Genomic DNA, 15,419 nt, shown 5'->3' with positions numbered 1-15,419 from the left:
TGAAATAAAAGTCTGAAAAACCCATGAAAAATGTGTATATTTTTTGTGTAATACATAGTCCTGGAGAGATCATACTATTTCTCCTTGTTTTGATGCATTAAGTTTTGCTGGCTCGACTAGACACGCAACAAGAGATTAATTTCCTTGCCTATATAGTTTTAAGGGCCACCCCACCCCCACACTAGCGTCTTTTAAGCGTCCGCGTCTAATTAGCGCTATTGAAAATGACGTTACTGCGCAGTTGCGCCAACGTTGCGTCGAGCAGCAGCCATAGATTTGAACAGACGTCGACGCTCGGGAGACGCTAGTGTGAGGTGGCCCTAAACATTGAAAACTTTCAGAGATAAGTACAAAATTATATTATCAAGGCACCATTTTGATAATGACAATAAAATTTGAGCAAACAAGGTTCTCTGAAATATCTGAACTAGACTGTAAAAAAGATGTATCATATTCAGATATTTTTGAGCACTCTGTTTAGTAAAGACACTCGTGTTGGCGACTGTTCAGTCAAGATATTCAATATCTACACGGATAAAGTGCCAAAAATATATATACACGAGTACACGAACCATTATTATTGCCCATATATTAAGGTAATGCACACATATTTTTGTCTATATTTAATACCTTGACTTTACAATGACAAAGGATTGCAGCCAGCTAGAGCTTTAGAATAGATATTGCTAAACTCGTTTTGAAGCCCATAAAACCAACTTTCCCCTCCTAGAATAATGTAATTCTATTATACGAGTCAAAATTCAGCTATTATCTAATTCTTACCACCAATGATAATGCCTTAACAATGACACTAATTTTAAATATAAATTTAGGCACATAATAGGCAAAGTTTTTTGTTGCTTAATGTTTAAGTACTTCAATTTTACAATGGATTTTTTTTAACAAAGGTAGGAAAAACCCTGATAGCAATAAGTAATCCTATATTAAAGGAAATATTAAGCTTAAAAATATCAATTTTATACATACATTTTATTTATATTATACACTATGAACAGGAATAACCCACAGATAATAATTCCTGAGATTAATGAAGTCAAAAATTGGCTTAGCGTTTAAAGTTAAAAACGTCAATCTCGTCACAAAATGTAAAAAAAAATTACAGTTATCATTACCAGTATCAAAATTCACTCCTAAGAGATGGTCAACATTTCAACAATAAAATAAATCCAGCGAAATAAATCATTATCAAGATAATAGTGACAAGAATAATGACGTCACAATGATAATCAGTATAATACAATGATGATAACATTAATAACAAAAAACAGACGGTCAATGATATTTGTGTTATTTAGGCCATTTTATTTCAAGTTGTACACTACACTTTCTTTCAGATTTTAGAATGTTTGTAATATTTCTACTCAGAATCACGAGCTCTTTAGATCCTGATAGTAGACATAACATAAAAATTCCTAAATATAAAAGTGTAGTGTAAAAAAAATGAACCAAATCTGTTTTTTTTTTCAAACATAACACATTTTTTTTACTTCCTTTAGTAAAATTGTTTTGTCTGTTTGTATCTAATAAAATGGTATAAATAATAGAATACGTAATTTAATTTTGACTGAACTAGGTTTGAAGTTTTATAGATATTTGTAATGGCATTGGTTTAAGATAGGTAGTCAAAAATAGACTGCTAAAATATGTCAGGTTATTCCAGTCCACTCTGTATACATAATATCATGATCTCAGATCAACAATCTAAAGTAATATCCAATCAATGTGTTGTTCAGTAAAATCGGCAAAAGTCATTATGTAAATGCATCAGTCTTCAAAGATCTCATTTCCTGAATCATATCACACAGATCAAAAAGGGAAATGTCATCTTTGTGGTGTAATTATTCCCACTTGTCTCTATTCCCATGGCCAATTAGCCACAAGACTTGAACTGAGAAAAAAATATTCCCATCCAACCCCATTGGAAACAAAATGGGAGTGCACAATCATATTTTTTCATGCCTTAGCTAGATCTGTATCACCAAATGGATGTTTTTAATTCAGTTAAACTGTTTAAGCCTTCATAAAGCAGAGGGAATATATTTCCCACATGAATTTGAACTGTCTCAAAGTGATGCATACTTTCTGATACCCTTATGCCTTAAAAAGGTTTAAAATATGTATTAAATGTAAATAGTAAATAATACTAAATAGTTTAATTGAATAAAAAACACACTTTAGTAATAAAGATGCAAGTAAATTCTCAACTGTCCCCACCTCATACTTCTCATCCCATGGGGCAGGAAAAAATGGGAATACACCATGTTGCTAATTTGGGAACCTATGACAAAGTTTAACAAATAACGTCCCATCCACACTGGAAGAAAATGTTCTTACATTTGATCATTGGGTCATAAATATTGCATTTAATACTTAATCTTGCATCTCTTTCTTTAATATCGCAAATGAAACTGTCAACCATATTTGCAAACAACAGCCAAGTATGTTGCAGGCATAGAGATAAGATTAAAGTAAACATATGGCATTGTTGGCAATGACCTATTTTGCAAGTTCATCTAACGTAACTTATACGTAAGTTAATAACATTCCATGTTAGAGAAATTCAATTGTTAAAAGCCTATAAATTTATGATTTATGCCAGCCAAAACATCGCACATTATATTTCCGGATTTTTAATTTATCCTACCCATTTCAAACTCAAAGGTGAAGGCTAAATTTCTGTCTTCTAAGATATATATAGACTTTGTAGTCTACAAGAAAGAAGTTTAGCCCATCAGCCTTTAACTCTTTACCAGGCTAAGGGATATATATTTCCCACATACGGCACTTCAAACATGTGGTCTATTTTCGATGAGTAAGACTGGCATTCAATTGCCTTTTTTTAAACTGTCAGCCTGGTAAAGGGTTAAATACTAGGCCAAGACTACACTTCAACAAGTCATTTCACATGAACTTGCAAAATAGACTTCTATATTTATGCAAACTTATTCCCAATTAAATACAATATTTCTATAAATTTTCGTCACTGTATAAAAGTTAGCAGTACCACTAGGTAATTCAATATTAGGCACAATAGAGAATACTAATTAACCAATGTATATACATGCATGTAAATAAGTACATACAAGGAGATTAAGTTAACCTTAAACAACTAGATGCAGAGATGTATATAGTAAAGACAACTGATTTCCAGACAAAATACAATACTTCAGTGATGTTAGACTAAAGGCGGAGCCATACTGCAGTTAACATTTGGAGCAACACTGTGCAACAGCAAGTAACTAGGTATTATGTTACCTGAATGTTACCATATCATACAGTAATGCTCCGCATTAACTGCAGTATGGATGCAGCATGCAGAAAGTTCAGTGAGAAATTAAACCTTAATTTTGCACAAATAAGTCAAGTTAACAAATGTAAACCTTAAGAATCAAAAAGAACGAATCTTAGATATAATGCAATAAGAGGGTCCTTTAACACTGTAAAATTAAGGGTAATGGAAAATGTATGGAAAAAGCAGTCATTAGCTAACTAGTCTCTGCTAGAAGTAAGAAATATTACAAATGCAAGCCTGCCTCATGGTTTGGCGCTGTCATTAGTTTGATTGCTAGTCTCCTCCTTAGCTTCATCATTTCGTTCCGCTATTTTCCCATCATCAATGAGACACATTGCTTCGTCATAAGTAGGCGGAGGAGGTTCAGAGCTCGATGGTTGCGGTTTACTCGGAGCAGTGCTTGATATTAAGGCGTCGTAGGACGGAGGTAGGGTGGCGCTGGATGCTGTTCTAGGGACCTGACCGCTGTACGATTGTTCAGCTTGAACGGCTGCCATGTCCTGGAATAGTGAAAGAAAAGAAGAAATGAACATATTTCTGTCCAGTAAAAATGTTACACATTCATTGCCACTAAGTGCGGGTTACGCTCGGACGGTTTCGCCGTATGGAGCGCGTAGTCGCTACGAACAGTGTACCCGACAGTCGGGTTCTTGGAGCTGAATGTGTTAAACTCACAACGAGCTAGAGTAAAGTTACAGGGGTCATTCCAGAAAAGGATCAGGTGTGTGACACAATATTTTTAACACTTCTGATAAAGCTAAGGAGTTGATATTTAGCATGATTATTTTTGATAAGATAACTTAGTTGTAAATTCAAACAGTATATATCTGCAGGTTATTAAGGTAGCTGCCATCCTCATTACATCCCCGATGAAGTACACCTTTTTTGTGGAATGCCTCAATATTTAATAGAGATGTAACGGACAGTTGTTTGGCCAGATACCGGATATTCGGCCTAAACATCGGCCGGATATCCGGTATCCGGCCACCGAATATCGGCCAGCGGAACTATACCTACATTTCGGTTTTTCAGGTGCGCATTCTGCAGGTTTGACCTGTTTCCTAGTAAACGTTCGGGCGCGTGCAAGTCAGTGGAATGATTAAATTGTTTTAAAATAATAAACAAGTACGATTATGTGACCTAGTCTGCTTCTTAAATCCAATTGGTTTACTCCGAAATCAAGCAATGTTACTAGTTATCCGGTATCCGGCCGGAGAGTAAAATAATGGCCGGATACCACCTCCTCCTCCTCCTCCTGCTAAATGGTGTGCTCAAATTACAGCACAGGCGGGGAATAGAACCCTATGGAGGAACCTGGTCTTCAACAGAAGGATATGATGTCACGATCCTCAGTATTGAGGGACCGACAGAAGAAGAAGGCCAGATACCGGATAGTGGCCGGATCCGGTGCATCTATTTCATTTTACCGTTTAACTCATGTTTTTAGTTCCTTATGCAATGTTTCCTTTAGCCCAGATTCATTCTCTAGCCGCGAAGAGTCCTATAAAAATGTCTCTCATTCCATCCTATTTTGAAGCTCTATTTTGACAAATCAAAATAGCATTTATTTTGGCAACGTGGGCAGCTAGAGGACATAATTATAATAAAAATTGTCTAATTTTTATTTACCTACACTTTTGGTGTATGGTGGTTGGTGTTGAGCCATCCTAAACAAAATGGACCATGTATCCATGCCGCATTAATGAGTTAAGCCTTAGGCCTCATCAGTCTTTACCTTTTGTATGTGTGTGCTTTTCAAACCTGCTTAAATACAACAATTAACGACTTGTTCTCAAATGAGTGGTGCTAATGAGTTGTTTGTACTTATAACATGGAGCTAATAGCATCAAAACAACAACACCATTACTTCTATTTTAACTCTTTAGGTAGGTAACTTTAAAGTGCAAAGATAGCTATTATGCTATACATAACTATTAACACTGCACAATTTGAATCACGGTTCAAGTTTTATGGCCTGCAATTAATTTGAAATGCCACCTAGGTACGTCACGCACCCCAGCTGACCTATAGAATACAAACATTCAAATTTGTATTACTGTTAGCACTTACCCTAATGATTGCACGTTGGTGAAGCAGCATTTGTATTACACTTTTTCTCCTCAGATATAACATACTCTTCACGGCTACCATCATTCCAGAACATATAAATATTGGTCCCACTAGCCACATGTGTCCTAAGTTACTCAAGATGTAACCATCGGCGTCTCCCAAGGCAAGGACTGTTATAACTGTTCCGACAGAAAAAAGGACCATAGAAAGCACGAAATACGAATAACTGGTGCAGTCGCATCTGCCGAACCTCTGCTCTTCATCTAAATCGAAGTCTCTATGCCGTAACCGATGTAAACGTTGTCTGATAAATGGACTATCGAATACGGTAGCCATTTTAAGAGAAATCTCATATATCACCCAAGCAATATAGTGCACTTCACAGTTTCATTCTTATATAAATATAATAAGCAATATTTCTAAGTAACTGGACCATGGAATAACAGGAATATGAAAGTGCAAACAATAACAGAAACGTTGCTAACTTGCTAGTCAATCACTTCTCGATCGCACATATCAAAGCAAACAGGTTAGAAGGTATAATATAACGATTATATCGACTCGAATCGAATGATCACAGGTATAAACGTTTACAAGTTAATCGATGTCATGATTGTACTTATGACCGAAACAGCTTTATTAAGACCCCTCCACACTGATTTTTAATTTTCTATGTTCGTGGTAAGCTTGCGCTAAGCCCTCGGACTCCTCGGAGGCGTTATTAAATCTTCCTGGCTGCTGGATACTTTAAATTTCTCTGTCTATCTCAGCAGAACCAAGTCTGAAAACATATTGGGGGTTTCTTCCTTTTAACTTTTAACACAGTTTGCAACTTTGCAGCCATTATAAAGCCCTGTAATCTTTATAAACATCCGATAAACAAAACTGGGCTATAACCGCAAAAATCGAAGTTCGCAAATTGCGGGCATTTTTCTCTGTCACTCTAATTACGCCTTCATTGGAGTAAAAGAGTAAGATCCCCGCAATTTGCGAATGTCGGTTTTTGCGGTAACCCCTCTGACATCGCAAATTGTTCCATCTGTACAGTCCTTAATTTTTTAAATAATTCGATTCTACGAACTCGATTATACGATTAAAGATTACATAGGCCTTAAATAGACTGGTGCCTATTTCATAAAATTGTCTTGCGTTTCATTACGTTTGACAGCTCGACTTTCTGTTGACAGAAAGAGAAGATAAGACAAGACAACGCAGACAAACTAAATTTGCTTCGCTACTAGTCGTAAATATATTTTGTAATTTTCATTGTTTTTCCAAATATCAAGTTGCAAATGGTTTGAAAAAGAGTGATACAATCACCGTGCTATTAACTTTCATGTCCCGAAGTACTCGTATATTAGTGGAGTTTCGTCAACATGGCTCGCACCGTCCTGTTGTTTTGTTTAGTTATCTTCGTTAACACGGGTATGACACTATTCTTTATGTTATGTTCGTATATTGTTATTTAGAGGTTAATATTCGTGATTATATTGAAACTATTAATCATATGATTATTTTTTAGTTGCCCCGTGCAAGGTGTCCTTATCGAATAATGGGCCGGCCGTACGTGGATCTAACATCACATTCACGGCCACCTTGTCGCAGGGTTGTATAGGGGAAAACCTGAAGTATGTGTTTATGGACAGCAGCGGTTACACTAACGATGCTGAGGTGAGTTGTAGTTGTCAGTGAATCTTCATGTTTAGCTCAAAAAGTCTCAACGCAGTCAGATGCAAAGATACCTCCCCCTTAAATAGACTTCTATGCAGATGTCTTTGAAGCTGACTATACATAAAAGAAGTATGTAGTTTAATTAAGTCAGTGACAGTTAAGGATATTTCTATTTGTACCTAATGTATAGCTCATGAGCAGAATCCAGAATTCTCGTGGCAATTTTTAACTGTCCTAGGGACTTCTCATTTATCTAGTAAGCAATGTATTATATTCCATAATTAGATAAACACTTTCTAATCCAAATTTTGACAATGATTCAGGGACAAATCATGCTGTCCCTTTCGGCTATTTAAGGTTGTCAAAATTCAAGTCATTATCTTATCTGTGCTCATGCACGCAAAGGGATGTCAAGTTGTGTTAGTCAACCCTAATAATTGCTTGGAGCAATGCTGAGCCAAACAGCGCTCAGCTCAGTCAGCAGCAGAATTTACTAAGCGGGCGAGGTGTTCAAAATGATCTGAATAAGAGTATGTCAAGGTGATTTTGAACGTTTATTTTTGCTCGCTTAGCAACTTCTGCTGCTGACTGTACATAGTATTCAATTCGTTTGCTTGTTACAGTTCATGTCCATAACTGGTGTCGTAAACTGGACCGTTGAGTATAAACGGAATCTGTATGTTGCTCGCCAGTACACTGCGGAAGTCCATGTGAAGAGGCTCTACAATATCATCAACTTGTACATTGAGATTGCTAGAGCGAGCAATGACTTTACACTTACAGGTAAATGATTTTTTTTATTCAACATTATTATATTTATATCTGAATACGCCTCTATTGTCAAGGTGTTAGAGTGCAAGTTTAGATATTTTTAGTTGCTCCGATATACAGGGTGTCCCATAAGTGACACGTCACAGTGACACTGGAGGTAGACCAGGCCAAGAGGACCCAAACCAACTTAACATGACCCCCGTAAAAGTGGCAAGGTTTTCGAGTTATTGCCAAAATAAGGTTTTTCGTCAATTTTGACCATTTTTAACATTGTTAGTGCCAGTGTGCAGTCGGAAAGGTCTTGAAGTTAATTTTTTTTTATGTGTATGGTATCATGAATAGTTAATTAAGACAACAGAATAGGTATTTTATCAATAAACAATGTAAAATGCAAAAAAGTACTGGTTTAATCTTGAATTTAATTCACGGCGAAACATTAATTTCGACTTTGACCACCTGTCGTGAAAAAAAAATACTAGAAAAGTAATAAGCAAATAACGTCAAGCTATTGAGCATGTTATGCAGATTCAAAAATGGTATGACACATGTACCATCCTGCAATAAAATAGGAATTATTATCATCATTCGAAAGCCTCATAAAAAATAAGTTAAAACTATGAAATCAGCAATCCATTGCTACTTAGTAAAAACCGTTTAATAACGATTTATATTAAGATATCTAATTCTGGATACAGAAATAAAAAAACGCCTATTCAGTATTTGCCGAATGCCTAAAAGAAAGAGATGGAAAATTGTTATCTCCCTTTTTAAGGATATCATTGAGTTGATAAAGGTTCAAAGAAAATAAAATACTACATAAACTTTACTGTTACAGTACCCTATCGACGAGTTATTTGTATTTTATACAATTCCACATGTGTGTTTACATTGGTTTAAATATAATAAACAATATAACACAACTTGCGTCATACATAAATGAGTCAGTTCAAATTGCACGCACGATTGCTGTTATCAGTGTTAACCTATCAAGTGACATTCTATTTACAACTTTCAATGTATTTACTATACTATAATAAACTTGTATACCTACTTTTGGGAGGAGCTCGCGTTAGATCGAAGGGGTACCATCGTGAAAGGTCGACGACAACGCATGGTTCCAAGACCTTGCCCAAAAACGCACAATCCACCTTATAATGCCGACATGGCTCCCTGCTTCAGCTGCCATGAATGCGGTCGCAAATGCCGGTCCCGCATTGGCTTATACAGCCACGAGAGACGTTGTTCCTCGCTTACAGACGCTGCATAAATCATCTGTCAATATGTTTAAGGCCTGAATTATACCTACTCTTGTTAGATTTTCAAGGAACACTGCCATTAAATAAATAATAGTACTACTGTACAGAAAGGATACTTCCTACAAAACCGAAGTTTGAGAGCGATTCAGGGTCGAATTATGCTATCCCTTCCTAATGTATGGCACTATCGCTTTCGGCTATTTAGGGTCGTCAAAATTCAAGTCTTCATCTTATCTGTGGTCGTGCACGCAAAAGGACGTCAAATGGTGCCTACCCTAATAATTTTAGCAAAGTTTTCCCGAAAAAGTGAAAATGTATTTTCACTTTTTAAGTGTTTTGATTTATAACTGCTTGTAGCTTGTAATATAAGCGTAGTCGGCACTTACAACTTGCAAACCCCCATAGACTGCGGTGGCTGCTTAACATCGGGCAGGGTGCACCATTTGCCACCGTTAACTTTTAATATAATATTTTCCCTTTAGTATTATAACTTAAGATCGGTATTTCCCGAAGTGTGTCAGACGGATATACAATTACAGACCTTGTTAAGGCAACTTTCCAGGCAGATGATAGTTAAATTTACATTTGGGGTTTCTCCTGCCGATAATTAAATAATGATAATAACGCGAGGCCAAACGTTGTTCGTAAAATTGATTACATTGCCGTAATGTAAGATGCCACTTACAATATTACCTATTTCTTTTTCATAACGAAGCGCATAATAAGTACTTAGTTATATTTTGTTATGCAAGCGGGCAAAGTTGTTGTTAAACTCGTCGTGCTAATGTTATTGCACCGGATATCCGGTTTATATCCGGTATCCGGCCATTACTTTACTATCCGTACGGATGCCGGATAGTGACATACTATCCTGTCGGATACCTGATAGTAACATTGCTTGATTTCGGAGTAAACAAATTGGATTTAAGAAACAGACACGGTCATAATCGTACGTTTATTATTTTAAAACAATTTAATAATTCCATTGACTTGCACGCGCACTCATTTCGAACCTAGAAATGAGTCCGCGCAAACGTTCACTAGGATACAGGTCAAACCTGCAGAATGCGCACCTGAAAAACCGAAATGTAGGTGTAGTTCCGCTGGCCGAATATCCGGTGGCCGGATACCGGATATTTGGCTGATGGTCAGGCCGAATATCCGGTATCCGGCCAAACAACTATCCGTTGCATCTCTAGTTATAGGTACCTGAGCAAGCGAAAGATTCACAAATTAACCACGTCCGTAGCGTGGTTCCAAAGTGGAAACATCTAGGCACGGAAAATGTTTTTTTTTTTCGTCACACCAACGTGAAGAAAATAAATATTTACTAAAAAACATTCAAATTCTAAACAAAATGAACGCTATTATATATTATATTTATTATTTAAAATCATTGTTTAAGTCAATTGATTCACGATAATGCGCCGCGCACGGTATAGCAGTGGTGCTAAATACAAGATGACTTATTAAAATGATTTTATAACTGTCTAAAAGCCATATTACATTAAAAGGTCCTATATCAAAATAATTACCTAAAAATATATCTTAAATATATTGTTTTAAGTAAAAGTTATTTCATTTACAGACACCCTACATGGCGGACTTGTTCTAAAGCAGAACAACGCCATCCGCCCAAACACCTTCGTAGCCGTCAACCAAACTGTCCACCATTACATAGAACTGCCCCAAGCAGAGATGGACTTCCTCAAGGCCAACGCTTCCCAAGTCATCACCTACTGGTTCATCGACTGCAAATATATCGATCAAACTACTACTATGTCATTAGACAACACATATCATGATACTATGAGCGAACACAACATTGACGTGCTAGTTGTCGCTAACAACGATCCTTTACCGCCAATAACAACAACAACAACTACTACAACAACTACAACGACGACAACAACAACTACTACAACAACAACAACTACAACAACAACGGAAAAACCTGGTGAAGTGATACCAGCTCATAATATAACCAAGCGGGCGGCGAAAAGGAAGAGTCCAGTGAAAGATTTTATTTGTCGCGATACGGTCGTGCCTATTGGAGATCATTATACGTATGGACATTATCAAGCCACTTTGAAAGTTAGAGGTAAGCATAAGTATAGTTTGTAGATTTCTAATAGGCCCCGACGGCTAATCCTTTGCCTATTGTTAAGTAAAACCGCAAGTGCTACTTACCAGTAAAAAAACGCAGGCTAGTCCAACGCTCAAAAAACCAGTGTAGGTGCGCTCTCCGATAACGCGCCTTTGTTACGCATCTCGATGTCACATTTTAGACTGGTTCTGTAGCGTCAGTAACCGTAGTACTGAGTGCCGGCGAGTTGAACGGACTACACATTAAGAAATAATTATTTTTAAATATTTAAATTACTACTGTAGCCTCCGCCTACGCCTTCCAATATTCTCTTATGGGGCCTTCTATGGTTCAATAAAAATTAAAAATATAATTATAAATGTGTGTACTATATCTTGTACACAGGGCTTCACAGCGTCTTTGCCTAAACTTTATAACATAATACCTCAATACCTTCGAAAAGCCCGCTAACCCACCATAATTCTATTTCCAGAACCAATCTCCAAAATAAACATCACCGGCCGAAACTGGTTACAGCACGGAGACCTCCTAAATCTCGAGGTCAAATACACCGGCTCACCCCCCTTCGACTTCTGCGCCCAATACAAAAAGGGGGAATATAATATAACTGGGAACGAAACTTGTTCTGTCACGACCAGGACCGTTGTCAATACGTTCCCGTTGGTCCGGTATTTTCTGGATAGCGACCAGCATACCGTGGTCGTTATAATTGAAAATGAGATGGGAAAGAACGTTTCTAGGGCTACAATTAATATTTATAAAGGTGAGTTTTATTTTTAAATAAATAAATAAATAAATAAATAAATATTATACGACATTTTTACACAAATTGACTAAGCCCCACGGTAAGCTCAAGAAGGCTTGTGTTGTGGGTACTCAGACAACGATATATATGATATATAAATACTTAAATATAAATATACTTATAGAAAACAACCATGACTCAGGAACAAATATCTGTATCATCATACAAATAAATGCCCTTACCAGGATTCGAACCCGGGACCATCGGCTTCATAGGCAGGGTCACTACCCACTAGGCCAGACCGGTCGTCAAAATAAAAATAAGTTATCTATTATTATGTGCCGATCTGCCATGTCAGCCTGTACATTTTGACATACATTTAGGAATTCGATTTGTGTGCCATATTTCATGAATTCATCCATTTAGTCACGGTTCTAAATATATAATATACATAAGCCCAATACAAAAAGGGGAATATAATATAACTGGGGACGAAACGTGTTCTGTCACGACCAGGACCGTTGTTAATACGTTCCCGTTGGTCCGATATTTTGTGGATAGCGACCAGCATACCGTGGTCGTTATAATTGAAAATGAGATGGGAAGGAACGTTTCTAGGGCTACAATTAATATTTATAAAGGTGAGTTTGATTTTTAAATAATAATATCATTATGTGCCGATGCGTGATGTCAGCCTGTACATTTTGACATTCACTTAAGAATTCGATTTGAGTGCCATTTTTCATGAATTCATCCATTTAGTCACGGTTCTAAATAATATAATACATATTAGCTCAATACAAAAAGGGGGAATATAATATAACTGGGAACGAAACGTGTTCTGTCACGACCAGGACCGTTGTTAATACGTTCCCATTGGTCCGATATTTTCTGGATAGCGACCAGCATACTGTGGTCGTTATAATTGAAAATGAGATGGGAAGGAACGTTTCTAGGGCTACAATTAATATTTATAAAGGTACCTAAGTTTGATTTTTAAAGCAAAAATGTCATATATTATTGTATGGTGTTCTATATATCATACCGGCTTGCAGTGCCGGATTTAGACATTTGCCGCCCGTAGGCTATGCCGATTTTGCCGCCCCTATCCGCCTCGCTTATAGGTTTTTTAAAGTACTTTCCTGTCAGAGGCGTTTAATTTCATAGTACAATACGCCATAGCCATATTAAAATGCATATAAGATGACGTCACTAATGTCACATTCTAGATACAGATTTATATGGGCCGTTTTTGTCACTCAATGACGATGAAAGCTCTTTATATTTGCCTGATCTGATCGGTGACCGGTGGGTACCGCTGGGTTTTGGGCCATTGAGAATCAAGGTGAGGCATTGGCAGCCAGGCTGGATATAGCTAAGGAGTTCGGTCGGGTCTGGCATTGAGTCTGCTCGAGAGACTATGCTATACAAATGGATCGCTAGCTTTTTATCCGGTAGACGCATATGAGCCGTATAGTAGGCGGAAGCTGCTCCGATAGCGTGGACATTACCGCTGGCGTTCTACTAGGTTCTGTGCTATCATTCAATGATATGGTCAGATGGGTCACAATAAAATGTAATTAGAAAACTACGAGCTAAAAACGAGCGTAGCGAGAAACCGGAGATAAAAGATTGAAGAACCGATAACCGTTTGTCTTATAATTTTATCTGTAGTACAAAAAAGGAGATACGATTCAAAACTTGTCAAAAATCGATGAAAACCTCGGGTAGCCCCTTAAACGAAAACTACGAGCTAAAAACGAGCGTAGCGAGCGCGCATGTTTTTCGTGAAAATGGTAGGTAAATTTTTAGGGTTATGTACTTCAAAAGGAAAAAGCGGAACCCATAATACCACGAAGATACAAGAATCGACGACCATCACAAATTTACAATGTAGTCAGATGGGTCATAAGTCACAAATAATGTAGGTAGTTAAAAGAAAACGCGAGCGTAGCGAGCGCGAAATTTTTTCGAGAAAATTTTAGGAACATTTTTAGGATTCCGTACTTCAAAAAGGTCTTGACATGACAGAGGGCGGCAAAATCGACAAATTATGCTTGTTATTTAAAATCTACAAATAAATTCTGGTCTACCCTATCTGAATAGCACATAAAAAAAAATTCGACCCAAATTTGCCGCCCCCTAAAATCTGCCGCCCTAGGCTTCAGCCTACTCAGCCTAGTGGTAAATCCGGCACTGCCGGCTTGTAAAGTTTGACATTCTCTTAGAAAAAACTGATTATCGTGTCATATTTCATAAGTAATATTCCGAAGCTATCAAGCTAGTCGTAAGTACTAGTACGTTACGACCTTACGACTCACGTTGAAACATCACTACACCTTATAAAAGAAAGTCCCCCGCCGCGTCTGTCTGTTTGTGTGTCCGCCGCATCTGACTGTTTGTGTGTTTGTATGTTCGTTAAACTCGAAAACTACTGAACGGATTTTCATACGATTTCACCTATCAATAGAGTGATTCTTGAAGAAGGTTTACGTGTGTAATTTGTTAACCCGTGCGAAGCCGGGGCGGGTCGCTAGTAATTTATAAAACTGAATCGGGACTTACATAACATTTATTATTTGGCCTGATGTTTCGAACGTATAGATATTTTAGCCTCACAAAATGGTGTCTACTCCCATATAAACTGTTTAGACGACGATGGTTTCATGTTTCGAGCCCGTCGGGGGTCCTTCCTCAGGCTCGAGCGCTCGCGGCGACAGCAACTCGTGCACTGATCGCGCCGCCCGCTTGAACCGTTGTCGTCTATACAGTTTAAAATATGTCTCACGAAAGTTTAATATCGAGTATATAATCCCATATGTTTGATTGAGATCATAAAAAAAATGTTTGACCGTCAAATGTTTTTTTACAGCGTTGGTACACGCGCAGCTGTCTGTGATTGTGGTGCCCGTCGTGTTCTGTCTGCTCGCCGTTATTTTGGTGGTGTTCGGCGTTGCTTACTACCAGCATCGTTCTAAGTAAGTGTCTAACAGAACTGTTACCTATACCAATTTGTCATAGAAGGTCCTTCCTTAGGTTTGAGTGCTCGCGTCGGCTGCACTTCGTGCACACTACGATTAAATATTGTTATAGCTTGGCAAAAAGGAGTAGAAATTAAAAAGTGGCAACACTGTAGTGTCGTCCCTTTCAAACCAATGTATATAAGAAAACGGGACGACACTATAGTGTTGCTAGTTTTTAAATTCTACTCTTTTTTGCCAAACTGTACCTCTCTCTGCGATGCGCTTTAACCCATTTGACCGCTAAAGATGTCACCTCACGCACGCAGAATCCAAAACTATAAAGAGTAGATAACTTGGCCGTGACGTTACATGTCTGTGACTCATTACACTCATTAGGTAAACTCCATAGTGGTTAATCGTTTTGATAGTTTCAAAAAATAAACTGATTTGATATGTCACTCAAACACCCTATTAATTCAATTTTATTATATGATTCAAATTTTGCATTATGGCATCCGAATTT

At 37.4% G+C, this 15,419-nt stretch overlaps 2 protein-coding genes across 3 annotated transcripts in view; one reads left to right on the top strand and one right to left on the bottom strand.

The window, feature by feature from the left end:
• Positions 1–15,419, top strand: part of LOC134667159 (uncharacterized) — a 287,834-nt gene that overhangs the window by 269,872 nt on the left and 2,543 nt on the right. The window contains exons 1-6 of one of the 2 annotated variants that reach the window (XM_063524470.1): positions 6,562–6,808; positions 6,906–7,054; positions 7,678–7,837; positions 10,670–11,182; positions 11,661–11,951; positions 14,806–14,911. In XM_063524470.1, coding sequence (XP_063380540.1) covers positions 6,760–6,808; positions 6,906–7,054; positions 7,678–7,837; positions 10,670–11,182; positions 11,661–11,951; positions 14,806–14,911 — 1,268 coding nt within the window. In that variant the 5' untranslated portion in view covers positions 6,562–6,759. Of the gene's footprint in view, positions 1–6,561; positions 6,809–6,905; positions 7,055–7,677; positions 7,838–10,669; positions 11,183–11,660; positions 11,952–14,805; positions 14,912–15,419 lie in introns of those variants that run through there. The other variant, XM_063524471.1, reaches the window with a different exon arrangement.
• Positions 19–5,904, bottom strand: LOC134667196 (uncharacterized). Its single transcript, XM_063524518.1, has 2 exons — positions 5,384–5,904; positions 19–3,813 (listed from the first exon to the last, which is right to left on the bottom strand). The coding sequence occupies exons 1-2, from the start codon at positions 5,717–5,719 to the stop codon at positions 3,556–3,558; spliced, it is 594 nt and encodes a 197-aa protein (XP_063380588.1). The 5' UTR covers positions 5,720–5,904; the 3' UTR covers positions 19–3,555.

This window comes from Cydia fagiglandana, chromosome 9, assembly GCF_963556715.1.
Source record: "Cydia fagiglandana chromosome 9, ilCydFagi1.1, whole genome shotgun sequence".
Classification (NCBI taxonomy): Eukaryota; Metazoa; Arthropoda; class Insecta; order Lepidoptera; family Tortricidae; genus Cydia; species Cydia fagiglandana.
The sequence above is the reverse complement of the archived record's forward strand: the minus strand, read 5'-3'. Positions and strand labels throughout refer to the sequence as shown.

Excerpts from the sequence above, each read along its gene's own strand:
- LOC134667196 (XM_063524518.1), bottom strand. The coding sequence starts at position 5,719 with ATGGCTACCGTATTCGATAGTCCATTTATCAGACAACGTTTACATCGG. Across the intron at positions 3,814-5,383 it reads ACCAACGTGCAATCATTAGG|GACATGGCAGCCGTTCAAGC; the intron begins GTAAGTGCTAAC and ends TCACTATTCCAG.